At 64.8% G+C, this 27,541-nt stretch overlaps 2 protein-coding genes across 3 annotated transcripts in view; one reads left to right on the top strand and one right to left on the bottom strand.

Moving 5' to 3' along the window:
- Positions 1 to 2,893, top strand: part of VCL (vinculin) — a 137,240-nt gene extending 134,347 nt beyond the window's left edge. For both annotated transcript variants that reach the window (XM_048503064.1, XM_048503062.1), the window contains one exon: positions 435 to 2,893. In XM_048503064.1, the coding sequence (XP_048359021.1) occupies positions 435 to 581 (147 nt within the window). In that variant the 3' untranslated portion in view covers positions 582 to 2,893. The remainder of the gene's footprint in view (positions 1 to 434) is intronic.
- Positions 2,894 to 3,833: 940 nt separating this feature from the next.
- AP3M1 (adaptor related protein complex 3 subunit mu 1) lies at positions 3,834 to 27,318 on the bottom strand. The gene is made up of 5 exons (XM_048504469.1): positions 27,268 to 27,318; positions 14,373 to 14,506; positions 13,272 to 13,479; positions 8,471 to 8,615; positions 3,834 to 4,695 (listed from the first exon to the last, which is right to left on the bottom strand). Exons 1-5 carry the CDS (start codon positions 27,316 to 27,318, stop codon positions 4,595 to 4,597), a joined length of 639 nt encoding a protein of 212 aa, XP_048360426.1. The 3' UTR covers positions 3,834 to 4,594.
- Positions 27,319 to 27,541: the final 223 nt, after the last annotated feature.

Genomic DNA, 27,541 nt, shown 5'->3' on the forward strand with positions numbered 1-27,541 from the left:
TAATACTTGCCGATTTAGGACAACGGAATAATTGGTGAGTTAATGATTCTAATTGATTTGCACCACATGAACACACCCTTTTGCACATTTCTATATTGTTATATCTACCTCGTAGTATGGCAGAAGGGAAAACATTGAAGCGAGCGAGTGAAAAAACTCTTCTCTGGTCTGGATTGGTCAGATGATACAGATAGGAGGCCATTCTGTTATGTTGTAAGGGGATTGATAGATGTAAAGGTGAACAAGTTTTCCTCGAACAGCTGAATACAAATAACAGCTAAATACAAAACAAGGTCTGGTGTCCATTCCACCATGAAAAAAGAGTCCGTGGAGTGGGTGGGCGCCGTGGGTGCCATGTTGAGGGCCTCTGCTCAAGACCTGTGGTCCGCTTCTTCCAAAACATCCGTTTTAAAATACGTTTCTTTTTCACGCAGGCGACTGAGATGTTGGTTCACAATGCCCAAAACCTGATGCAGTCGGTCAAGGAAACCGTCCGAGAAGCTGAGGCGGCTTCTATTAAGATCAGAACAGATGCCGGGTTCACTCTACGCTGGGTCAGGAAAACTCCTTGGTACCAGTAGAGAGCTGGCTGCCTTCTCGCCTCTCCCACAATGTTGTCTTTTATAAAATCCCTTTCGAAGCAGAAGAGAATTTTGTAATCGGCGAAAAGGTGCTGCAAAGTTTGAATGCTCGCCTTCTGGAGCCCTTGCGGAGGGGCCTTAACTCCATGCGGAGCTCCCTTTTGTATCTACCCTCACCATAATATTTTGTCTCTAAAAGGACGACTACTTTTTTTTTCTCTTGCTTTTCTGAGGGCTTTCAAAATCTTGCGTTTATGAACTCTAATCTCGGAATCACGTTTCTCCTCTTCCACCCCCTCACCCCCCCAATTTATGTACTCTCTATGCTAATGTTTTCTATGCGAGGCAATAGATGCAGCATGGATTGACATTCTGGAACACTCTCTGTGTGCTTAGCTCTTTATTGTGCAGGACAATCGGAAGACACGAGAATGGGGCACTTCGCTGTTTTCTGTTCCCCTGTCTAACTCCTTCTGAGTTGGTGTAACGCTAAGTTAATCTTCTCCAAAAAGCTTTACCCCACTATGCAGGAAACGATTGTTGGCTGAAAAGCTGCTGCTGCTGCTGCTATTATTATGGGATGGGTGGGGAGGGGGGCTGGTAGAGATCCAAAGCCATCAAAAATTGGGATAATGTTGCCATAGTGACCAACAACTGGTAGAGCACCTTGTGTGAGAGAATTGCTCGTTTCTGAGGCAGAACACAACCCTGACCCCAATTCTTAACTTCACGAGCCGGAATGTTTCCGCCTTTCCCCACCCGCCAGGCGATTGATTCCTTGCCTTCTCTTTGCTTCTGAGGCCAGGAGGAAGAGAGAGTGGTCTTCAGTTTCAGGGAATTTTGCCACCCTGTTTATTTAATTCTGGTAGTAGAGAAGTTTTGGACTGTGTATTCGGATCTGTGTATTCGGATCTGTGTATTTGGACTGTGTATTGAAGGTACAGGAGAAGGCATCTTTGCGTGGGCTTTCAGATGTCACTCTTCACACAGCTTCAGGCTGTCTGCACTTTGTAGGGCGCTCCTGAACGCAGGGCCCGTAAACATGATGCTTTTGAACTGCAGCAAATAGCAAATGGAACGGTTTCTTTCAGTTGTGTTCAGGATGCTGATTACTCAGAAGAATGTTTGGGGCTGAGGCAGCACGTCCGTACTATAGCATGCTTAAGGACAGATGGGTGACTGGTTGCCATTTGCATAGAGTGATTAATTCGGGGGTCTCTGCCATGGGGGTCTCCCCTCCTACATGGACACTTAACATTAAAAGCACATTTGTTAAAAGAGGGAGATAACCAGTGGTGGGACTCATCAGGTTTGCACCACTTCGGCAGAACTGGTTGTTAAAATGGTGCTTGTAAACAACCCGTTGTTAAACGGTTTGAATCCCACCACTGGAGAGAACTTCAAATCACGTTAAGTGACTTGCACAGAAGAAGCATTATGCGCTGATGCCACAGCACGCGCTGCAATCAATACCCTGTCAAACAACTTCTGCTCAGTTGATGGTTAGAAATAAGTCACGTGAGCGAGTTTAGTGCCCACGAGCTTCACAGCAGGGCTAGAGAGCTGCAGGTTGACTTGGTTCAGATCCCCTGGATCATTAGGGTTTGCCCTTCCCTGGCACGTGCAGCTTAAAAGGGTATAGAAATTACTTTCTCGTAACCTCTCCTACACTGTAGGGGTAGAAGGTGCTCGCTTCTCTCTCTCTCTTTCCCCTCCTCAGCCTCCTCGACTGCTTGTGCCTAGAGATTGCCAATTGCACGGTACTCAGAATCTTAATTTTGCCTCTGGCAATAATTAGCCACGACCGGCATCGAAAGGGAACGTCTTGGCTTGACCTCTCTGTGGAGAGGAGGGTGGAGGCGGCGACGTTCCGGAAGGGCTCTTCCCGGCTTCCTGTTCAGCCTTTCCTCATGAGCTTTGTAATAACCCTTTTAATTGCTTGACTTTGTATTAATGCAATATTACTAATGCCTATAAATTACATCGATGGTTGATGCCAAAGATTGCTTTTTTGTTGTTGTTGAGGAATGTTTTGAGGGAAAACTGAATCATGTTTGCCTTGGATATTTCTTCAGAAATGTGTGCTAAACTCAACAATCTTTTACAGAAGGTAATATCCTTTACACCTTATGCAATGCCAGCTTTCCTGAACACTTGTGTTCATCAGACCTAAGATGAAACAAACTTGAATGTCTGGGAGGAATGTTTTTGCCACTAAATACCTTTGTTTATAAACAAGAAATTTTGTTGTATATGCTAATATTTTCAATCTTTGTTCTGTTCAAACAAAATAAACATGCATTTGTATAAAATCTGTTCAGGGGCACCGTTTTCTGAGTTTGAGTGATCAGTTTAGCCAGGGGTTTTTTTTAAAAAAGGAAAATACCTGTGAGTTTTAGCCCCCAGCTCCAAATGCCGATTCATTTGCCCACAGCAGTTGGGTGGTAAAAGGGAGACCTGCAGTTAGAGAGACCACTGTGCCAGGAATATCCTCCTTTTAAGCCAAGCATCCTTCCTGCTAGAATTACTGTGTTCTGGCCATGAGTACTTGCGCAGTAGAGAGTGTCAGATGAAGCTGTACCCTGACCTAGAAAAGACAGAACCTTGACTGTGTCAGGAGTGGGGTCCAAAAGACAGAGGCAATCTGTGCTAACTTGCTATCAACGTCCAGGACAGGACATTCAGCACTAAGTTGGCGAGGAGGGAAGACCGAGATCACCCACCAGAAATGAAAATCATAAAGAACAAAATGCATCCAGACTTGACACGTTAGTCCAAGGGACGTCAAAAGCTTTCACAGCCAGAATCAGCTGGCAGTTGTGGGTTTTCCAGCCTGTGTTGACAGTGGGAAGTTTTGCTCCTAACGTTCTGCCCGCCTCAATGGTGGCATCTTTAGAGGCATGTCACAACAAGGTGTGCTTTGTGCCATGGAGAGAAACACATCTCACCGTGACATACTTCTGAAGATGCCAGCTGTAGATGGCCAAAATGTTAGGAGCAAAACCTACCAGGCTACTGCCACACAGCCACACCAGCCAGTTGGTTTAAGGCAGGGGCTGGTGGGAATTGTAGTCCATGAACATCTGGAGAGCCGCAGGTTGCAGACCCCTGGTTTAAGGTGACTTAGTTAAATGTTTATGCTGCAGCCAGGAGGAGCCCTATGAAGAGGAAAACGCATAAACTCCAGCGGTTGCCACGTGCAGAGCAGCAGATCCCCACCCAAACATTTCAAAGAACAGACAAGAACGTTGCTTCTAGCAGAGTTCCCTTTTATTTCATTACAAATCAGTACCACAACCTTTTCAATGACCTGTGCAGCCCAGTGTGAGTTACTCTTGAGGTATCCATGGCACAAACAAACAATGGTGGGTCTGAGAAGAGACACTTTTAACGTTGGGGTACCTGTAAAATCCAAGCAGGCTTCAATACATTTTGCACCTGCCAAGAAAAAGCAAGTAGTCAGAAAAAATGAGCGCTGCTCCCATCGTCTGCAGAACACACCAGAGGAAAGCAGATAAGGCCGACACTTTGGCTTAAAAGGCAGCATATTGTAAACAGGGCAGGGAGCCTCCTCCGCCCATCAAGGTGCACTGAGGGCCAACTTCTCGCAGGCTGCAGGCTCTCGCGTCTTCGTCGTGTCCAAAGCAGGATTGGCCACAATGTTCTGCACCTGTCTTGTGCTTTGGTATGTCGTCTGGCAGTGTACAGTCCTAGCTGGTTCAGCAGACAGTCCTGGGTGGGCGCTGTGGCGCTTTTGTGAGCCCCGAGGATCCACCGAAAGGGAACGTGCAACTCTAGTTCAAAGCCATAGACCGAGACGTCCTAAACTACCATTTAATTGGAGGGGGCTGGCGTGGACAGGAATGACTGAATCAGAGACCTTATTCGACGGGCATCTAAGAGTGTATTGCTACATAATCATATTTGCTCCTTGACACTGGAAAAAAAAAAGAAACCTTCCACAAATCAAACCCACACTCAATTTTCGGCCAGGAAAGCAGGGATCTTCTGCCTCATGTTCGGACTTGGAATTTCCCCGCTTTTGTGATATATTTCACGCCCTTAAACGGTTTGTACTTCTCTCCGTACATGTCAAGGCGGTTGACTTTCAGTCCTGGAGTGGGGGATGAAATGGAGAATTAAAACATTTCTCAGTATTGAAGGCAGGATTTTTATCAGGCACCGTGCCCCCCCTCCCCTTCGGAACTGGCCAGGAAGCAGGCTTCGAGGGAGACATTGGGGAGGTGTTCTTTCTCCACTCAAAGCATGGAAATCCAGTACCCCGTTGTCAGTAGAATCACTGAATTGGAATGGACCATACAGGCCATATAGACCAACTGTAAAGCTGTTGTCTAACTTTGGAGAGTTCTTGTCTGCCAAGGTTGGCGCGCAGCCCAGAATTGGGGAGTGCTCTTAGTATCTGCCATAGAATTTTCTTGTCTGTCTGTGTGAAACTGTCTTGATGTAGTTTTCAGATGAAAACTGCAGGTGCTTATCTAACATTGGCGGGAACTGGGAGGTGAGCCCGTAAAAGCAGCTGCTCTTGCGTTAAAAGGCCAGATCCCGCATTGCGTGTGTTTAACTTAAGTTGCTAGATCAATAAAAAACTAAAACGTTACTTTTAGCCTAGACTTTGCAAGTTCCTTACACCAACCCAGTGGTAGAATTCAAATAATTTAACAACCGGTTCTGAAAGGACTCGGTGGTGGGATTACAACCATTCTCTGAATTAGTCAAAAAAATTAGCTACCGGTTCTACCGAATGGGTGCGAATAGGCTGGATCCCACCACTGGACCAACCCCTGCGCAACGCTGATAGTATTGTTCTGTCCATAAGTTCAACCAAGGCTTCATGTGGGGGTGCACAGCGCTGTCCTGTGTGGCCAACAGGAACTGACCTCCTCTAAGGGGCAGCCCATTGAAACAGAGGCAGGGCTTTCCCAGTATCTCTGCATCACAATATTCTGCACTAAGACAAGCAGAATTCTGAATGGCACATTGGTAGAATTTTTTCCAGTTTGTCCTGGGAGCTGCAACGCACAGACAAGGGGGCTTTCCCCACTCACCTTCTGCTGCGCGCCGCTCTTGCGCCCCCTCAGCGCACGTCATTCCTGGCGCGCTCTCGGGGTTCCCCACAACCCTGCGCTCTGCATGGGGTCATCAAAAGGTGCCGTTTCTTCAGCGCCAGGAATGACGCGCTGAAGTGGTGCAAGAGCAGCAGCGTCGGGGTGGCTGCGTGGTTGCTGCCCTTGCAAGTGGGGAGCGCCGCTGGACCCTGTGCTACTTTCCCGGAGTAGCGCGCAGCAGAAGATAAGTCCTCTGCTCCACTGTCAGCTACCCCTTCGGATGGCTAAGATTCCAGAAGCCAGCACTCCCAACCGCAGCAACATCAGTGAACTGGCTCTTTGTACAGGAAACCTCCCAGGTGTCCAGACAAACCTCCCAGGTGTCCGAAAACACATCTCAGGTGTCCGGACACCCCCCCTGGTGTCCGGAGATTAAGGAATTGGGGCACAGATGGTCAGGTGGTGTGGCACAGTGGTTAGGACGTTAGGATTTGGGATGCCCAGGTTTGAAGACCCACTCTGCCACAGAGGCTGGGCCAGTCACATACACTCAGCCTAGCCTACCTCACAGGACTGGTGTGAGGATCAAATGGAGGAAAGAACAATGTAAGACTCTTTGGAGAAAGGCAGGGTTACAGATGAAATCCATTAAAAAAACCTCTGCCCTGTCAGGATGTACGCAGTCATAAGAACATAAGAACTAGCCTGCTGGATCAGACCAGAGTCCATCTAGTCCAGCACTCTGCTACTCGCAGTGGCCCACCAGGTGCCTTTGGGATCTCACATGCAGGAGGTGAAAGCAATGGCCTTCTGCTGCTGCTGCTGCTCCCGAGCACCTGGTCTGCTAAGGCATTTGCAATCTCAGATCAAGGAGGATCAAGATTGGTAGCCATAAATCGACTTCTCCTCCATAAATCTGTCCAAGTCCTTTTTAAAGCTATCCAGGTTAGTGGCCATCACCACCTCCTGTGGCAGCATATTCCAAACACCAACCACACGTTGCATGAAGAAGTGTTTCCTTTTATTAGTCCTAATTCTTCCCCCCAGCATTTTCAATGAATGCCCCCTGGTTCTAGTATTGTGAGAAAGAGAGAAAAATTTCTCTGTCAACATTTTCTATCCCAGGCATAATTTTATAGACTTCAATCATATCCCCCCTCAGACGTCTCCTCTCCAAACTAAAGAGTCCCAAACGCTGCAGCCTCTCCTCATAAGGAAGGTGCTCTAATCCTTCAATCATCCTCGCTGCCCTTCTCTGCACTTTTTCTATCTCTTCAATATCCTTTTTGAGATGTGGCGACCAGAACTGAACACAGTACTCCAAGTGCGGTCGCACCACTGCTTTATATAAGGGCATGACAATTTTTGCAGTTTTATTATCAACTCCTTTCCTAATTATCCCCAGCATAGAGTTTGCCTTTTTCACAGCTGCCATGCATTGAGTTGACATTCCCATGGAACTATCAACTAAGACGCCCAAATCCCTTTCCTAGTCTGTGACTGATAGCACTGACCCCTGTAGCGTGTATGTGAAGTTTGGATTTTTTGCCCCTATGTGCATCACTTTGCATTTTGCTACATTGAACTGCATTTGCCATTTCTTAGCCCACTCACCTAATTTATCAAGGTCCGCTTGGAGCTCTTCGCAATCCTTTGCGGTTCTCACCACCCTACATAATTTGGTACCATCTGCAAACTTGGCCACCACACTACCCACCCCTACTTCCAGGTCATTTATGAATAGGTTAAAGAGTACTGGTCCCAAAACTGATCCTTGGGGGACACCAATCCCTACATCTCTCCATTGTGAGAACTTCCCATTTATACCCACCCTTTGTTTCCTGTTCCTCAACCAGTTTTTAATCCATAGGAGGACTTCCCCTCTTATTCCTTCATTGCTGAGTTTTCTCAATAGTCTCTGGTGAGGAACTTTGTCAAAAGCCTTTTGGAAATCCAAGTGGACAATGTCCACTGGTTCCCCCTTATCCACATGCCTGTTTACACCCTCAAAGAACTCTAGTAAGTTTGTAAGACAGGACTTGCCTCTGCAAAAGCCATGCTGACTCTTCCTCAGCAGGTCTTGCTTTTCTACATGTTTTATTATTTTATCTTTAATGATAGATTCTACTAATTTACCAGGAACAGAGGTCAAACTGACTGGCCCGTAATTTCCTGGGTTGCCCCCCTAGACCCTTTCTTAAAGATTGGTATGACATTGGCCATCTTCCAGTCTTCAGGGATGGAGACAGATTTCAGGGATAAGTTGCCTATTAAAGTGAGAAGATCAGCAGTCTGAGATAATGCTGTCCACCCCGAACATGCCAATATGCCGTCCCTATGTGGCTGGCATGAGGCAAGGGCCAGTCTACTTGCTGCAAGCCCTTTGGGAAGAAGGGGGCGTCCTGCTCTTGGTGCAGCCCTGAAGGATCCAAGCCAGATCGTTAAAGGGCGGGGATGGAGGGGAGGGGAAGACTTCCCCCCCTCCAACAATACTGGCGAGTAAAAGGGGTTCTCTTCCCCAAGAAGCACCTGGCAGCCACTTACGTGGAAGAAAGCAAACTGGGGATGGGGGAAGACATTCTAGTTCAGCGCTCATAAACTCAGAAGTTTCATGAAATGATAACGCTCGTTCAGGCCACGCCCCTCATGAAATCCAACCCACAAAGTGCCCCTTTTCCAGAAAGCTAAGCTGTTTGTCCTGGAGAACCCTCCCGAAGCCACAAAAACTCTAGATTCATTCATTTTGGGGACACAGCAGGGCCTGGGAAGAGAACCAGGAAGTCCGCAAAGCCAGTCCACTGGCCAGTCCGATTCCTGCCTCACCTGAAATTGCCAGCTGCTGAATCTTGAACTGAACGTTCAGGCTGGGATTCTCTTCTGGTTTGGGGGCTCCGGATTGCAAATTCACAGTCCCTTTAAGGCTGGGCAACTTCTGAAGGGTGATCTTGCCAACGTCCCACGTTAACACCTGAAACCGCAACATTTTGTGGTGATTTTCCTAAAGATGCTCACTTTGGCAATCAGAAGGGAGGGGAAGGAAACTATGCTAAGAATGAAAAATCAAACCCAGTTCTCCAGATTAGAGTCCACTGCTCTTAATCACTACACAGCACTGGCTCTCTAATCGGACAGCATGCCTCTTTCATCCTATGCTTGTGCCTGGACCACTGCTGGGGTTCATGAAACGTAGTGATGATAATGAATGCTACTTGCTCATTAATTTTGCATTCGCAACTCACTAGTGAAAAATCAGAGGAAGACGATTTAGCCAGTGAGACATGTACGAAGCACGGCTGAAAAACCTCGTGCTTTGAGCGTGGGACATGATCATCTTGATTTTTACACCAGCAGCCTCCACGTGGAGGAGTGGGGAAACAAATCTGCTCATGTGCAGAAGTGGACTCTTGTCACACATTTCTCAAGGGGCACATGGCCGTGAAGTGCGAGGGTCTTTGGGCAGAAACAGCAAAACCCGAAACCCGTGAAAAGTTTGGTGTGAAAGGCAAGTCGGAAGCGGAGGAGATTGAGCCGGAAGTCACAGTCCCAAGATGTGTCCCTGACAACTGGTTTGGGAAAACCATTTCAGCAACATTAATAAAAAATTTTCCCCAATCCAAAGTGTTCAGAAATATGCCATTAATAGTATTCGATATCCAATAAATGGAGACTGATAAATAATCTGAATGAAATCAGATCTCTGTATCTTTATGCATATTTGAGAAGTGTGGGTGGAGTGAATCTGTAGGAAATCCGTACTTCGAAGGAATACTTAACGCCAGTGTCCCCCACGGAGCGCATTTTCACAGGTTTGCAGAATTGCTGAATGAAGCCAATTCAGGACGGCTCTTATTGAGATAACTTTGGCAACTCACATTTCTAGAAGGTGGAGCATTATCCCCTATAACCCTCCTCCCCCCCAAAAAAAAACAAAAACAAATCCAGACTGCATTGCAAACAATTTTCATTGTAAGACCATAGAAATTATTCTTAAGAAAGTGGAGTTCAAAGGATCTTCCAGGACATGGCAGTTTTAACATTTCGGGACATTTTCCTCAATACACCAAAAATGACAAGCAAAGAAACGAGGTTATAAGAGGGCACTCTTTCCCGGCTTTCCACAAACTGTGCAAAATGGAATTATTCAGGAGGGCATTTTTACGCGGCTGGAGGGGCTGTACTGTAATGAAACGGTTGAGAAAGACCAGAGGTGGGATCCAGCAGGTTCTCACAGGTTCCCGAGAGTAGGTTACTAATTATTTGTGTGTGCCGAGAGGGGGTTACTAATTGGTGATTTTGCCACCTGGTTTTTGCCTTAGTTACGCCCCTCCTCTCAGCAGTAGCGCGCAGAACTTGAAGCAGTCTAGCAGGTGGTGCACCGGCGTGCGTGGCAGCCTGCGCCTGCGTGCATTCGTTTCCCACCCACAGCCCCGCCCAGGAATGCCCTGCCTTTGGAATGCCCGCCCCCGCCCCCGTCGTGCCACGCCCAGCCCCATTGGTGCTTCGCCAGTTTGAATCCCACCACCATGGGAACCTGTTACTAAAATTTTTGGATCCCACCACTGAGAAAGACCCTTTCATAAAGGGACTGGGGACTATACTACTGTGTCTGGTATATGCTGTGTGTTGCTGTAAACATGATCTTACTGTGAAATTTGTGCACCAGTCAGCAAGTTGTGTTTAAATGCTTATGCTTTGCTTCAGCTCTCTTTCAGATTTCAACAGTCCAAACCCTGTTGTGTTGTTTGTTGGATGTGCTGGATATGCCATTTGGGTAACCCATCTTGAGCCTCATTTATAATCAGCCATTCTCACACACAATTTCTGAGGATCCTTTATGCAGATTATTACACTATCTGCATTTAGCTGTTAGAGAAGCCAGACAAAGAAATAAAAATCTGCTGTAACAGGATAGCAACGGCCTTTTTGACTCTTAGCCCCCTTCCGCACATGCAGAATAATGCACTTTCAATCCACTTTGCAGCTGGATTTTATTGTGCGGAATAGCAAAATCCACTTGCAAACAATTGTGAAAGTGGATTGAAAGTGCATTATTCTGCATGTGCAGAAGGGGCCTCAGTTACTGGAAGAAATCTTGCCTGCCTCCTTAACTGAAATGGTTCTAAGCCAGTGATGGCGAACCTTTTTAAGACCGAGTGCCCAAACTGCAACCCAAACCCCACTGATTTATCGCAAAGTGCCAACCCGGAAATTTAACCTGAATGCTGAGGTTTTAGTTTAGAAAAAACCGGTTGGCTCCCTCTTCCTACACCCCACTCGCTTGAGCAGGGGCCAGCCTGCTCTAGCCTCTAGCAAGTCCTGCGCACACTGCTCTGTGCCTCTCTAGCATCTCTGCCTCCTCTGCGCCCCCCCCCCCCTTGGGCAGCAGCCACCCGGAGCACAGGCCCCAGGACCACTAGCTGAGTTCTCCCTGCTCACCGCGGTGCGCGCACATCGTGCTCAGTGGCCCAGGCCAGCTTAGATGTGTGTGTGTGTGGGAGTGATTTTCTGGGGTCCCCCACATGATGAACTCTGTGTGTGTGTGCCCACAGAGAGGGCTCCGAGTGCCACCTCTGGAACCCGTGCCATAGGTTCGCCATCACTGTTCTAAGCAAAACAGGTAAGGACAGAAACAGGCAATGTGACATTTTGGAGCAAGTTTTAAGATGTATTCTTTAATCTGACAGTGGCACCAATTCTGGTAACCTGGCACAATGGAGACAGTTTTAACAGTGGGCTGTTTGAACATTCTCTCTTTTGTGGATTTAGAGGAAAACATTTTTTTTAAGGAATGATAAAGAACTGTAGGACCAAGCGGTGCCACAAAGAGGAATGCCTGAAATATCACCGTCTGGCAATAAAGCAGCGTCGCACTTCTCTTTGTCCCCAGAGCCACCCAATCGACACCCCACCCAGAAGAAGCTGCCCGTAGCTTTTTAAATAAACTCTTTACTGCTCGAATCAGCTGGCAGCATTTTTTCAGTATCAAATCCAGCCCTTAAAACGTTCTCCAGGACAATGTCTACAACTTAGTATGCCTTTGGAGGGACCGGCCTTTCTTGGCTCTGACATCTGGGCCTTGTATTATCCAGTGGGACTCGCCGTTCCCCCCTTTGGGAGAGGATCTAAAAATGGGTCGTCGGACGCCACCTAAACTTATAATGATTGGTATTATAGTTAGTCTCCCGGTGCTTTTATAGGTTTTAGCTGTTTTATGATTGTCTTAGAACTGTATTTTTATTGTATGCTGTGCACCGCCCGGAGCCCTTCGGGGATATGGCGGTATAAAAGTCTAAAGTATGAATAAATAAATAAGTAAGTAAGTAAGTAAGAAAGACAGCGACTAAAAATCGTACACTGCGATCATAGGAGGGGCTGCAGCTCACTGGGAAAGCGTCTGCTTAGCAGGAGCCCCCAGGTTCAATCTCCAACAACTCCAAGCGACGAGGCCTTCGGTGATGCGACAGACCTCCACCTGAAGCCCCGGAGAGGCACACGGCCGGTCTGAGTAAGCAATGCTGATCTGGTCTAGCTCAGTATAACCCAACGGAAATGACACTGCAGACAGCTCGCAGTGACTGCTGCCTACTTTCAGATGAAGTCTTGTTGTAAGTATAAGAACATAAGAACTAGCCTGCTGGATCAGACCAGAGTCCATCTAGTCCAGCACTCTGCTACTCGCAGTGGCCCACCAGGTGCCTTTGGGAGCTCACATGCAGGAGGTGAAAGCAATGGCCTCTGCTGCTGCTGCTCCTGAGCACCTGGTCTGCTAAGGCATTTGCAATCTGAGATCAAGGAGGATCAAGATTGGTAGCCATAAATCGACTTCTCCTCCATCAATCTGTCCAAGCCCCTTTTAAAGCTATCCAGGTGAGTGGCCATCACCACCTCCTGTGGCAGCATATTCCAAACACCAATCACACGTTGTGTGAAGAAGTGTTTCCTTTTATTAGTCCTAATTCTTCCCCCCAGCATTTTCAATGGATGCCCCCTGGTTCTAGTATTGTGAGAAAGAGACCTTTGCTTTGCACTACACAGGATTTTTATCAGTGTTATTTAGGTTTTATTTTTATCAGTTGTATTACCTTGTGGTACTGTTGTACTGTTTGTGGGTCTGGACATGTATTATTCTTATACCAAAGCCTTCCTCTGAAAGTAGACAGCAACTGCTGTGAGCCTTCTTCAGTGACATTTCTATTGGGTTGTCCTGTGTGCACTTAATTCAAATGCTGTTTCTGTGTGAGGCAGTTTCACAAGCTCATATGATCCTGACTTGTGTGCTGTGTTGGTCAAGAGAAACAAAGGCCCCTTCCGCACACGCAAAATAATGTGTTTTCAAACCACTTTCACAACTGTTTGCAAGTGGATTTTGCTAATCTGCACAGCTTTAAAGAGCACTGAAAGAAGTTTGAAAGTGCATTATTCTGCATGTGCGGAATGAGCCAAAGTGACTTGCGTTCAAGCAGGGATTGATCAAATCCAGCCTTCATCTGAGTAGCCTAATGCCCCTCTGCCAACCTCCAAAATGGGTGGCCTCCATTCACCTCCAAGGGGAAAGCCCCTCTGACTCGAAGGGAGCTTGGCTGACCACGTCCTGAAGAAAAGGTCAGGCCGGAGAAGGACTCACCTTCGTGACAGGATCAAACATGTAGCTGCCCTGGGAGGCTGCAAGGCTCATATTGAGCACCGGTTTGGGCATGTGGACCGTCATGATCACTCCTTCCACCGTCTTGCCCATGTTCTGTTTAGGTCCAATCGTAACATCAAACCTTCCGCAAGAGGAGTTCTCTTTGAAAGTGATGGAGTGCTTCACGTACACAGGAATGGCCACCAAGCTGGGAGGGAGAAAAGAAGACCTCTAAAGAGCAACTCGCAGGGGGGTCAGTCTGTGTGCAAAGTGCCATCAAGTCACAGGCACCTTATGACAATCTCACAGAATTCACAAGGGTGATATTCAGAGGTGGTTTTCCATTGCCTGCCTCTTGTGTGGCAGCTCTGGATTTCCTTGGGTATGTTGGGGGGGGGACGCGGGGGGCGGTTTCCTATCCAACTACTAACTCGGGCTGACTCTGCTAAGCTATCAAGATCTGATGAGACTGGGCTAACCTGGGCAGTCCAGGTCAGGGCAAGGTTTGCCGTTGCCTGCCTCGGCATAGCTCAGGAGTCTGCAACCTGCGGCTCTCCAGATGTTCATGGACTACAATTCCCATCAGCCCCTGCCAGCACGGTCAATTGGCCATGCTGGCAGGGGCTGATGGGAAATGTAGTGCATGAACATCTGGAGAGCCACGGGTTGCAGACCCCTGGCATAGCTAAACTGGATATTCTCAGTGGCCTCCCATCCATCCAGGGCCAACCAAGATCTGGCTTCCAAGATCTGGCCAGCCTGGCCATTCAAGTCAGGGTCAGTTCTCAGACAACAGCCTCTCAGTCTCAACCACGCAACACAGACTTGGGATGATGCCAAGGTTTTATAGAGGAGTGCAGCCGCCAGCATAAACACACAACCAACACACCCACCCTTCCCTTATGGCAGAAGCCCCCAACTTCAGATTCTAAGCACATGGAAGAGGTTCTGCTTTGTTTTGACCTTTCAAAGGCCGATTTTTCAGTTACCAAGAACCTCCAAGCAGAAGGAATGGAAGGACCTGCTGCACACAGGAAGGAAGAGATTGGGGTGAGAGAGGAGGATGTGGGGGGGGGGGGTGCTTGACCCCTGGAGACTTACTTTTGCGAACTGACCCGATAGGAAATCAACCTGAAGTTTCCATCTGGGGGGATGAAGGAGAGAACTCTTTCGGACTCCCAGCGCTTGAACCGGATGCACGGATGGAAGCTCACGTCATCGAGGAGCCGGGGGTTCTACGGACAGGGAAACAAGGAACGTTCTTCCCCTTGAATAAGAGCCCTGATGCTCCATCATATGCTCACCCCTAAAGGGAAAATCTATTCACTGCCATAGGCAGATGCTGGTGTGCCTGGATCTGAACTCAAGTCCTTGCTCAGGCTAATTTTTAGGAAATCATAACAGCCTTGGAAAAAACAAACTATCCTGTACTGCAGGACTGCAAGGAGACTGGATGAGTTTAGCATGCTTTTAAAAGCCTTTAAATGATTAACAGGTTCAGAAGACTGGAATACTCCACTGACTGCTTGAGAGCTTCCATTTTTCCCCATTTGTCACTGCAAGCCCCGCCCCTCCCAAACCCCAAGAAATAAAACACACAATTAATGAGTAAAAGAGAACATTTTGAGATACGCTTGAACAAAGGACTGTCAAGTAACACACATATTTGATTGCAAGAGGTGGTGTTATTCTCTTCCTTTCTCTCTCTTATTTTACTCTCTCTTAAATATAAACGATGGGCACAGATTATAGCAGTGATGGCAAACCTTTTCAAGATCGAGTGCCCAAATTGCAACCCAAAACCCACTTATTTATCGCAAAGTGCCAACACGGCAATTTAACCAGAATACTGAGGTTTTCGTTGGCTCCGAGGCGTGCGTTACTTAGGAGTAAGCTTGGTGGTAGTCAGTGGCTTTGCTTTGAAGCAACTGTGTAACTCTTCCAACGGGTGAATCACGACCCTAGGAGGGTTTACTCAGAAGCAAGCCCCATTGTCAGCAACCAAGCTTACTCTCAGGTAAAGGATTGCGCTTTAGTTCTTCACATGAAAACCAGTGGAGTTTAACAGCACTTAACACGGTTACCTACACTGCTTCCCCAGTGTCTTAGTTTTAATGCTAATAATCGAGCCCAGGGGCCCAGGCCAGCCTAGATGTGTGTGTGTGTGTGGGGGGGGGGCACTCTGTTTGCACGTGCCCACAGAGAGGGTTCTGAGTGCCACCTCTGGCACCCGTGCCATAGGTTCGCCACCACTGGATTATAGGAATATGGTAGGATTCTTTACTCTGACCGAAATTTGAGATAGGCTGTATTTTCTAATGTGTGCATTACTTAAAAATAAAAAAGAAACAAAACCCACCCCCAAGTTTCCCCAGAACTCCTGCCAATTTAAGACCAAAATTCGGGCAGTTTGTGCCTCAAACTATCTTGCAGCACAAAAGACGGCACTCAGGGTCAAGTCAATGCTCGGTGGACACATCATATCCTACCAAGGTGAGTTAAACTCTTCACAGCAAAGACAGATCCCTCGCCTGTCCCACGAGGAAAGCAGCCAACTTTAAACTCTGCCCAAATGTCAAAACCCCCCCCCCACTCAGAGATCTAATGCCTGTAGCCCCAGATGTGCTCATGGATACTTCACCAGTCAGCCCCTGCCAGAATGGGGCTGATGGGATTTGTAGTCCATGAACATCTGGAGAGCCGCAGGTCACCCCCCCCCCCCCCCACCCCCCCCCCCCCCCACCCCCCCCCCCCCCCACCCCCCCCCCCCCCCACCCCCCCCCCCCCCCACCCCCCCCCCCCCCCACCCCCCCCCCCCCCCACCCCCCCCCCCCCCCACCCCCCCCCCCCCCCACCCCCCCCCCCCCCCACCCCCCCCCCCCCCCACCCCCCCCCCCCCCCACCCCCCCCCCCCCCCACCCCCCCCCCCCCCCACCCCCCCCCCCCCCCACCCCCCCCCCCCCCCACCCCCCCCCCCCCCCACCCCCCCCCCCCCCCACCCCCCCCCCCCCCCACCCCCCCCCCCCCCCACCCCCCCCCCCCCCCACCCCCCCCCCCCCCCACCCCCCCCCCCCCCCACCCCCCCCCCCCCCCACCCCCCCCCCCCCCCACCCCCCCCCCCCCCCACCCCCCCCCCCCCCCACCCCCCCCCCCCCCCACCCCCCCCCCCCCCCACCCCCCCCCCCCCCCACCCCCCCCCCCCCCCACCCCCCCCCCCCCCCACCCCCCCCCCCCCCCACCCCCCCCCCCCCCCACCCCCCCCCCCCCCCACCCCCCCCCCCCCCCACCCCCCCCCCCCCCCACCCCCCCCCCCCCCCACCCCCCCCCCCCCCCACCCCCCCCCCCCCCCACCCCCCCCCCCCCCCACCCCCCCCCCCCCCCACCCCCCCCCCCCCCCACCCCCCCCCCCCCCCACCCCCCCCCCCCCCCACCCCCCCCCCCCCCCACCCCCCCCCCCCCCCACCCCCCCCCCCCCCCACCCCCCCCCCCCCCCACCCCCCCCCCCCCCCACCCCCCCCCCCCCCCACCCCCCCCCCCCCCCACCCCCCCCCCCCCCCACCCCCCCCCCCCCCCACCCCCCCCCCCCCCCACCCCCCCCCCCCCCCACCCCCCCCCCCCCCCACCCCCCCCCCCCCCCACCCCCCCCCCCCCCCACCCCCCCCCCCCCCCACCCCCCCCCCCCCCCACCCCCCCCCCCCCCCACCCCCCCCCCCCCCCACCCCCCCCCCCCCCCACCCCCCCCCCCCCCCACCCCCCCCCCCCCCCACCCCCCCCCCCCCCCACCCCCCCCCCCCCCCACCCCCCCCCCCCCCCACCCCCCCCCCCCCCCACCCCCCCCCCCCCCCACCCCCCCCCCCCCCCACCCCCCCCCCCCCCCACCCCCCCCCCCCCCCACCCCCCCCCCCCCCCACCCCCCCCCCCCCCCACCCCCCCCCCCCCCCACCCCCCCCCCCCCCCACCCCCCCCCCCCCCCACCCCCCCCCCCCCCCACCCCCCCCCCCCCCCACCCCCCCCCCCCCCCACCCCCCCCCCCCCCCACCCCCCCCCCCCCCCACCCCCCCCCCCCCCCACCCCCCCCCCCCCCCACCCCCCCCCCCCCCCACCCCCCCCCCCCCCCACCCCCCCCCCCCCCCACCCCCCCCCCCCCCCACCCCCCCCCCCCCCCACCCCCCCCCCCCCCCACCCCCCCCCCCCCCCACCCCCCCCCCCCCCCACCCCCCCCCCCCCCCACCCCCCCCCCCCCCCACCCCCCCCCCCCCCCACCCCCCCCCCCCCCCACCCCCCCCCCCCCCCACCCCCCCCCCCCCCCACCCCCCCCCCCCCCCACCCCCCCCCCCCCCCACCCCCCCCCCCCCCCACCCCCCCCCCCCCCCACCCCCCCCCCCCCCCACCCCCCCCCCCCCCCACCCCCCCCCCCCCCCACCCCCCCCCCCCCCCACCCCCCCCCCCCCCCACCCCCCCCCCCCCCCACCCCCCCCCCCCCCCACCCCCCCCCCCCCCCACCCCCCCCCCCCCCCACCCCCCCCCCCCCCCACCCCCCCCCCCCCCCACCCCCCCCCCCCCCCACCCCCCCCCCCCCCCACCCCCCCCCCCCCCCACCCCCCCCCCCCCCCACCCCCCCCCCCCCCCACCCCCCCCCCCCCCCACCCCCCCCCCCCCCCACCCCCCCCCCCCCCCACCCCCCCCCCCCCCCACCCCCCCCCCCCCCCACCCCCCCCCCCCCCCACCCCCCCCCCCCCCCACCCCCCCCCCCCCCCACCCCCCCCCCCCCCCACCCCCCCCCCCCCCCACCCCCCCCCCCCCCCACCCCCCCCCCCCCCCACCCCCCCCCCCCCCCACCCCCCCCCCCCCCCACCCCCCCCCCCCCCCACCCCCCCCCCCCCCCACCCCCCCCCCCCCCCACCCCCCCCCCCCCCCACCCCCCCCCCCCCCCACCCCCCCCCCCCCCCACCCCCCCCCCCCCCCACCCCCCCCCCCCCCCACCCCCCCCCCCCCCCACCCCCCCCCCCCCCCACCCCCCCCCCCCCCCACCCCCCCCCCCCCCCACCCCCCCCCCCCCCCACCCCCCCCCCCCCCCACCCCCCCCCCCCCCCACCCCCCCCCCCCCCCACCCCCCCCCCCCCCCACCCCCCCCCCCCCCCACCCCCCCCCCCCCCCACCCCCCCCCCCCCCCACCCCCCCCCCCCCCCACCCCCCCCCCCCCCCACCCCCCCCCCCCCCCACCCCCCCCCCCCCCCACCCCCCCCCCCCCCCACCCCCCCCCCCCCCCACCCCCCCCCCCCCCCACCCCCCCCCCCCCCCACCCCCCCCCCCCCCCACCCCCCCCCCCCCCCACCCCCCCCCCCCCCCACCCCCCCCCCCCCCCACCCCCCCCCCCCCCCACCCCCCCCCCCCCCCACCCCCCCCCCCCCCCACCCCCCCCCCCCCCCACCCCCCCCCCCCCCCACCCCCCCCCCCCCCCACCCCCCCCCCCCCCCACCCCCCCCCCCCCCCACCCCCCCCCCCCCCCACCCCCCCCCCCCCCCACCCCCCCCCCCCCCCACCCCCCCCCCCCCCCACCCCCCCCCCCCCCCACCCCCCCCCCCCCCCACCCCCCCCCCCCCCCACCCCCCCCCCCCCCCACCCCCCCCCCCCCCCACCCCCCCCCCCCCCCACCCCCCCCCCCCCCCACCCCCCCCCCCCCCCACCCCCCCCCCCCCCCACCCCCCCCCCCCCCCACCCCCCCCCCCCCCCACCCCCCCCCCCCCCCACCCCCCCCCCCCCCCACCCCCCCCCCCCCCCACCCCCCCCCCCCCCCACCCCCCCCCCCCCCCACCCCCCCCCCCCCCCACCCCCCCCCCCCCCCACCCCCCCCCCCCCCCACCCCCCCCCCCCCCCACCCCCCCCCCCCCCCACCCCCCCCCCCCCCCACCCCCCCCCCCCCCCACCCCCCCCCCCCCCCACCCCCCCCCCCCCCCACCCCCCCCCCCCCCCACCCCCCCCCCCCCCCACCCCCCCCCCCCCCCACCCCCCCCCCCCCCCACCCCCCCCCCCCCCCACCCCCCCCCCCCCCCACCCCCCCCCCCCCCCACCCCCCCCCCCCCCCACCCCCCCCCCCCCCCACCCCCCCCCCCCCCCACCCCCCCCCCCCCCCACCCCCCCCCCCCCCCACCCCCCCCCCCCCCCACCCCCCCCCCCCCCCACCCCCCCCCCCCCCCACCCCCCCCCCCCCCCACCCCCCCCCCCCCCCACCCCCCCCCCCCCCCACCCCCCCCCCCCCCCACCCCCCCCCCCCCCCACCCCCCCCCCCCCCCACCCCCCCCCCCCCCCACCCCCCCCCCCCCCCACCCCCCCCCCCCCCCACCCCCCCCCCCCCCCACCCCCCCCCCCCCCCACCCCCCCCCCCCCCCACCCCCCCCCCCCCCCACCCCCCCCCCCCCCCACCCCCCCCCCCCCCCACCCCCCCCCCCCCCCACCCCCCCCCCCCCCCACCCCCCCCCCCCCCCACCCCCCCCCCCCCCCACCCCCCCCCCCCCCCACCCCCCCCCCCCCCCACCCCCCCCCCCCCCCACCCCCCCCCCCCCCCACCCCCCCCCCCCCCCACCCCCCCCCCCCCCCACCCCCCCCCCCCCCCACCCCCCCCCCCCCCCACCCCCCCCCCCCCCCACCCCCCCCCCCCCCCACCCCCCCCCCCCCCCACCCCCCCCCCCCCCCACCCCCCCCCCCCCCCACCCCCCCCCCCCCCCACCCCCCCCCCCCCCCACCCCCCCCCCCCCCCACCCCCCCCCCCCCCCACCCCCCCCCCCCCCCACCCCCCCCCCCCCCCACCCCCCCCCCCCCCCACCCCCCCCCCCCCCCACCCCCCCCCCCCCCCACCCCCCCCCCCCCCCACCCCCCCCCCCCCCCACCCCCCCCCCCCCCCACCCCCCCCCCCCCCCACCCCCCCCCCCCCCCACCCCCCCCCCCCCCCACCCCCCCCCCCCCCCACCCCCCCCCCCCCCCACCCCCCCCCCCCCCCACCCCCCCCCCCCCCCACCCCCCCCCCCCCCCACCCCCCCCCCCCCCCACCCCCCCCCCCCCCCACCCCCCCCCCCCCCCACCCCCCCCCCCCCCCACCCCCCCCCCCCCCCACCCCCCCCCCCCCCCACCCCCCCCCCCCCCCACCCCCCCCCCCCCCCACCCCCCCCCCCCCCCACCCCCCCCCCCCCCCACCCCCCCCCCCCCCCACCCCCCCCCCCCCCCACCCCCCCCCCCCCCCACCCCCCCCCCCCCCCACCCCCCCCCCCCCCCACCCCCCCCCCCCCCCACCCCCCCCCCCCCCCACCCCCCCCCCCCCCCACCCCCCCCCCCCCCCACCCCCCCCCCCCCCCACCCCCCCCCCCCCCCACCCCCCCCCCCCCCCACCCCCCCCCCCCCCCACCCCCCCCCCCCCCCACCCCCCCCCCCCCCCACCCCCCCCCCCCCCCACCCCCCCCCCCCCCCACCCCCCCCCCCCCCCACCCCCCCCCCCCCCCACCCCCCCCCCCCCCCACCCCCCCCCCCCCCCACCCCCCCCCCCCCCCACCCCCCCCCCCCCCCACCCCCCCCCCCCCCCACCCCCCCCCCCCCCCACCCCCCCCCCCCCCCACCCCCCCCCCCCCCCACCCCCCCCCCCCCCCACCCCCCCCCCCCCCCACCCCCCCCCCCCCCCACCCCCCCCCCCCCCCACCCCCCCCCCCCCCCACCCCCCCCCCCCCCCACCCCCCCCCCCCCCCACCCCCCCCCCCCCCCACCCCCCCCCCCCCCCACCCCCCCCCCCCCCCACCCCCCCCCCCCCCCACCCCCCCCCCCCCCCACCCCCCCCCCCCCCCACCCCCCCCCCCCCCCACCCCCCCCCCCCCCCACCCCCCCCCCCCCCCACCCCCCCCCCCCCCCACCCCCCCCCCCCCCCACCCCCCCCCCCCCCCACCCCCCCCCCCCCCCACCCCCCCCCCCCCCCACCCCCCCCCCCCCCCACCCCCCCCCCCCCCCACCCCCCCCCCCCCCCACCCCCCCCCCCCCCCACCCCCCCCCCCCCCCACCCCCCCCCCCCCCCACCCCCCCCCCCCCCCACCCCCCCCCCCCCCCACCCCCCCCCCCCCCCACCCCCCCCCCCCCCCACCCCCCCCCCCCCCCACCCCCCCCCCCCCCCACCCCCCCCCCCCCCCACCCCCCCCCCCCCCCACCCCCCCCCCCCCCCACCCCCCCCCCCCCCCACCCCCCCCCCCCCCCACCCCCCCCCCCCCCCACCCCCCCCCCCCCCCACCCCCCCCCCCCCCCACCCCCCCCCCCCCCCACCCCCCCCCCCCCCCACCCCCCCCCCCCCCCACCCCCCCCCCCCCCCACCCCCCCCCCCCCCCACCCCCCCCCCCCCCCACCCCCCCCCCCCCCCACCCCCCCCCCCCCCCACCCCCCCCCCCCCCCACCCCCCCCCCCCCCCACCCCCCCCCCCCCCCACCCCCCCCCCCCCCCACCCCCCCCCCCCCCCACCCCCCCCCCCCCCCACCCCCCCCCCCCCCCACCCCCCCCCCCCCCCACCCCCCCCCCCCCCCACCCCCCCCCCCCCCCACCCCCCCCCCCCCCCACCCCCCCCCCCCCCCACCCCCCCCCCCCCCCACCCCCCCCCCCCCCCACCCCCCCCCCCCCCCACCCCCCCCCCCCCCCACCCCCCCCCCCCCCCACCCCCCCCCCCCCCCACCCCCCCCCCCCCCCACCCCCCCCCCCCCCCACCCCCCCCCCCCCCCACCCCCCCCCCCCCCCACCCCCCCCCCCCCCCACCCCCCCCCCCCCCCACCCCCCCCCCCCCCCACCCCCCCCCCCCCCCACCCCCCCCCCCCCCCACCCCCCCCCCCCCCCACCCCCCCCCCCCCCCACCCCCCCCCCCCCCCACCCCCCCCCCCCCCCACCCCCCCCCCCCCCCACCCCCCCCCCCCCCCACCCCCCCCCCCCCCCACCCCCCCCCCCCCCCACCCCCCCCCCCCCCCACCCCCCCCCCCCCCCACCCCCCCCCCCCCCCACCCCCCCCCCCCCCCACCCCCCCCCCCCCCCACCCCCCCCCCCCCCCACCCCCCCCCCCCCCCACCCCCCCCCCCCCCCACCCCCCCCCCCCCCCACCCCCCCCCCCCCCCACCCCCCCCCCCCCCCACCCCCCCCCCCCCCCACCCCCCCCCCCCCCCACCCCCCCCCCCCCCCACCCCCCCCCCCCCCCACCCCCCCCCCCCCCCACCCCCCCCCCCCCCCACCCCCCCCCCCCCCCACCCCCCCCCCCCCCCACCCCCCCCCCCCCCCACCCCCCCCCCCCCCCACCCCCCCCCCCCCCCACCCCCCCCCCCCCCCACCCCCCCCCCCCCCCACCCCCCCCCCCCCCCACCCCCCCCCCCCCCCACCCCCCCCCCCCCCCACCCCCCCCCCCCCCCACCCCCCCCCCCCCCCACCCCCCCCCCCCCCCACCCCCCCCCCCCCCCACCCCCCCCCCCCCCCACCCCCCCCCCCCCCCACCCCCCCCCCCCCCCACCCCCCCCCCCCCCCACCCCCCCCCCCCCCCACCCCCCCCCCCCCCCACCCCCCCCCCCCCCCACCCCCCCCCCCCCCCACCCCCCCCCCCCCCCACCCCCCCCCCCCCCCACCCCCCCCCCCCCCCACCCCCCCCCCCCCCCACCCCCCCCCCCCCCCACCCCCCCCCCCCCCCACCCCCCCCCCCCCCCACCCCCCCCCCCCCCCACCCCCCCCCCCCCCCACCCCCCCCCCCCCCCACCCCCCCCCCCCCCCACCCCCCCCCCCCCCCACCCCCCCCCCCCCCCACCCCCCCCCCCCCCCACCCCCCCCCCCCCCCACCCCCCCCCCCCCCCACCCCCCCCCCCCCCCACCCCCCCCCCCCCCCACCCCCCCCCCCCCCCACCCCCCCCCCCCCCCACCCCCCCCCCCCCCCACCCCCCCCCCCCCCCACCCCCCCCCCCCCCCACCCCCCCCCCCCCCCACCCCCCCCCCCCCCCACCCCCCCCCCCCCCCACCCCCCCCCCCCCCCACCCCCCCCCCCCCCCACCCCCCCCCCCCCCCACCCCCCCCCCCCCCCACCCCCCCCCCCCCCCACCCCCCCCCCCCCCCACCCCCCCCCCCCCCCACCCCCCCCCCCCCCCACCCCCCCCCCCCCCCACCCCCCCCCCCCCCCACCCCCCCCCCCCCCCACCCCCCCCCCCCCCCACCCCCCCCCCCCCCCACCCCCCCCCCCCCCCACCCCCCCCCCCCCCCACCCCCCCCCCCCCCCACCCCCCCCCCCCCCCACCCCCCCCCCCCCCCACCCCCCCCCCCCCCCACCCCCCCCCCCCCCCACCCCCCCCCCCCCCCACCCCCCCCCCCCCCCACCCCCCCCCCCCCCCACCCCCCCCCCCCCCCACCCCCCCCCCCCCCCACCCCCCCCCCCCCCCACCCCCCCCCCCCCCCACCCCCCCCCCCCCCCACCCCCCCCCCCCCCCACCCCCCCCCCCCCCCACCCCCCCCCCCCCCCACCCCCCCCCCCCCCCACCCCCCCCCCCCCCCACCCCCCCCCCCCCCCACCCCCCCCCCCCCCCACCCCCCCCCCCCCCCACCCCCCCCCCCCCCCACCCCCCCCCCCCCCCACCCCCCCCCCCCCCCACCCCCCCCCCCCCCCACCCCCCCCCCCCCCCACCCCCCCCCCCCCCCACCCCCCCCCCCCCCCACCCCCCCCCCCCCCCACCCCCCCCCCCCCCCACCCCCCCCCCCCCCCACCCCCCCCCCCCCCCACCCCCCCCCCCCCCCACCCCCCCCCCCCCCCACCCCCCCCCCCCCCCACCCCCCCCCCCCCCCACCCCCCCCCCCCCCCACCCCCCCCCCCCCCCACCCCCCCCCCCCCCCACCCCCCCCCCCCCCCACCCCCCCCCCCCCCCACCCCCCCCCCCCCCCACCCCCCCCCCCCCCCACCCCCCCCCCCCCCCACCCCCCCCCCCCCCCACCCCCCCCCCCCCCCACCCCCCCCCCCCCCCACCCCCCCCCCCCCCCACCCCCCCCCCCCCCCACCCCCCCCCCCCCCCACCCCCCCCCCCCCCCACCCCCCCCCCCCCCCACCCCCCCCCCCCCCCACCCCCCCCCCCCCCCACCCCCCCCCCCCCCCACCCCCCCCCCCCCCCACCCCCCCCCCCCCCCACCCCCCCCCCCCCCCACCCCCCCCCCCCCCCACCCCCCCCCCCCCCCACCCCCCCCCCCCCCCACCCCCCCCCCCCCCCACCCCCCCCCCCCCCCACCCCCCCCCCCCCCCACCCCCCCCCCCCCCCACCCCCCCCCCCCCCCACCCCCCCCCCCCCCCACCCCCCCCCCCCCCCACCCCCCCCCCCCCCCACCCCCCCCCCCCCCCACCCCCCCCCCCCCCCACCCCCCCCCCCCCCCACCCCCCCCCCCCCCCACCCCCCCCCCCCCCCACCCCCCCCCCCCCCCACCCCCCCCCCCCCCCACCCCCCCCCCCCCCCACCCCCCCCCCCCCCCACCCCCCCCCCCCCCCACCCCCCCCCCCCCCCACCCCCCCCCCCCCCCACCCCCCCCCCCCCCCACCCCCCCCCCCCCCCACCCCCCCCCCCCCCCACCCCCCCCCCCCCCCACCCCCCCCCCCCCCCACCCCCCCCCCCCCCCACCCCCCCCCCCCCCCACCCCCCCCCCCCCCCACCCCCCCCCCCCCCCACCCCCCCCCCCCCCCACCCCCCCCCCCCCCCACCCCCCCCCCCCCCCACCCCCCCCCCCCCCCACCCCCCCCCCCCCCCACCCCCCCCCCCCCCCACCCCCCCCCCCCCCCACCCCCCCCCCCCCCCACCCCCCCCCCCCCCCACCCCCCCCCCCCCCCACCCCCCCCCCCCCCCACCCCCCCCCCCCCCCACCCCCCCCCCCCCCCACCCCCCCCCCCCCCCACCCCCCCCCCCCCCCACCCCCCCCCCCCCCCACCCCCCCCCCCCCCCACCCCCCCCCCCCCCCACCCCCCCCCCCCCCCACCCCCCCCCCCCCCCACCCCCCCCCCCCCCCACCCCCCCCCCCCCCCACCCCCCCCCCCCCCCACCCCCCCCCCCCCCCACCCCCCCCCCCCCCCACCCCCCCCCCCCCCCACCCCCCCCCCCCCCCACCCCCCCCCCCCCCCACCCCCCCCCCCCCCCACCCCCCCCCCCCCCCACCCCCCCCCCCCCCCACCCCCCCCCCCCCCCACCCCCCCCCCCCCCCACCCCCCCCCCCCCCCACCCCCCCCCCCCCCCACCCCCCCCCCCCCCCACCCCCCCCCCCCCCCACCCCCCCCCCCCCCCACCCCCCCCCCCCCCCACCCCCCCCCCCCCCCACCCCCCCCCCCCCCCACCCCCCCCCCCCCCCACCCCCCCCCCCCCCCACCCCCCCCCCCCCCCACCCCCCCCCCCCCCCACCCCCCCCCCCCCCCACCCCCCCCCCCCCCCACCCCCCCCCCCCCCCACCCCCCCCCCCCCCCACCCCCCCCCCCCCCCACCCCCCCCCCCCCCCACCCCCCCCCCCCCCCACCCCCCCCCCCCCCCACCCCCCCCCCCCCCCACCCCCCCCCCCCCCCACCCCCCCCCCCCCCCACCCCCCCCCCCCCCCACCCCCCCCCCCCCCCACCCCCCCCCCCCCCCACCCCCCCCCCCCCCCACCCCCCCCCCCCCCCACCCCCCCCCCCCCCCACCCCCCCCCCCCCCCACCCCCCCCCCCCCAGGCTGATGGGAATTGTAGTTCCTGAACATCTGGAGAAAGTTTCGCAGGTTCCCTACCATAGTCTAAATCCCGGGTAATCTCCTGCATAGCTTTCAAAACAGAAAAAACACTGAAAATTCAAAAAAAATCCCACCTGCATTTTTGGCGCCCCCCACAAGCGGGCGCCCTGGGCAACTGCCCACTTTGCCCAATGGGAGGAACACCTCTGGGCGGCTGGGCCGGGGCTTCGGGGGGGGGGGTCAGCAGCTTCTTGCCCCCGGCGGGTGGGAGAGGCCGGGCACTCCCCGTCAGTCAGTCAACCCGAAGCCCCACCGGAGAGGTGCAGGGCCGCCCGGCTCGGCCCTCCCACTCGACTGGCCCGCGAGGGGCGGGGCCAGTGTGCATCCCCCCTCCCCCCCGGGGCTTCTTGTCAAACCTGTCCTTAGCCGGGGGTCGGTGGGGGTGGGAAGGCAGGCAAGTCGATCATTTTGGGGCGTGCGCTTTTTAAAATAAGAAAAGTCCACTCCGGTGTATAGGGCTGCTTACCTGCACGTCGATCCTGGAGAGTTCCCCACATTACAGGTGTGACCCTCCACCCTTCGGGTGGGATGGACACCGCCCCTGAGAGAGCTGTAGTAGTTTCTTTGAAGGAGGAACACTGTGTGGTGCCTTGCCCCTCTGACGGCCCTCCCCTCCAGGGTCCACCCCCTCCCCCACCCCCTAGTACAGTGATGCCGAACCTTTGGGACTCCAGATCTGCCACAACCTGATGGGAATTGTAGTCCATAACATCTGGAGTGATGGGAATTGTAGTCCATAACATCTGGAGTGCCAACAGTTAGTATTTCACCCCGCAGGAGCTGGCAGCTCTCCTCCCTTCATTTCATTGATGGAGTTGATTTGTTTATACCCCACCTTTCTTCCTAGTTGGGCATCCCCGGGGGCCAGCAGCCGGGTTTCCCATCCTGGATCCCAGAGTTTCTGTGTCACGCCTGAGTTGCTACATTCCCCACCCCTCATCCACTTGCTGATGAAGTCAGAGGTGTCCCAGTGGGAACCTCAGAATCTGAGGGGGAATGGAGGGGACAACGATTAGGGGTTAGGGTTAGCCCCTCTCTGGGAGCTGTGCTATGTTTGGCTTTGCCAAAGGCCATGAGTAGACCTGCCCTCTCATCTGATAGGCTTGGCCTTCCCCAGAGAGCCTGATTTTACACCTTGGGAAGGGAGACAAGAACTGAGGGCCTGCTCACATACATTATGGGGCCTCCCCAACGTCGGCTGCCCAACGTCGCCTGGCGAACAGCCATACTTGGACACTGCAAACGCTCTGGGCTCTGGCTTCCTTGATGACTGAATCCATCTTGTATGGGGTGTGTGTGTGTGTGTGTCCACTTTTCTCACTATCTTCAACATTTCCTTGCATTAGTGTCTTTTCCAGTGACTAAAGTGTGGGAGCTTCAGTTTGGTTATTTTAGCTTCTAGCAGCAGAACTATCGGATAAAGCTTTGCTTGGGCTTCAAAAGAGCAGGGGGTGCGTTTGGTGTTTCCCACATCAAAAGGATCTGTGCTTTATTTGTTTTTTA

The sequence above is a fragment of the Sphaerodactylus townsendi genome, linkage group LG07, assembly GCF_021028975.2.
Source record: "Sphaerodactylus townsendi isolate TG3544 linkage group LG07, MPM_Stown_v2.3, whole genome shotgun sequence".
NCBI lineage: Eukaryota > Metazoa > Chordata > Lepidosauria > Squamata > Sphaerodactylidae > Sphaerodactylus > Sphaerodactylus townsendi.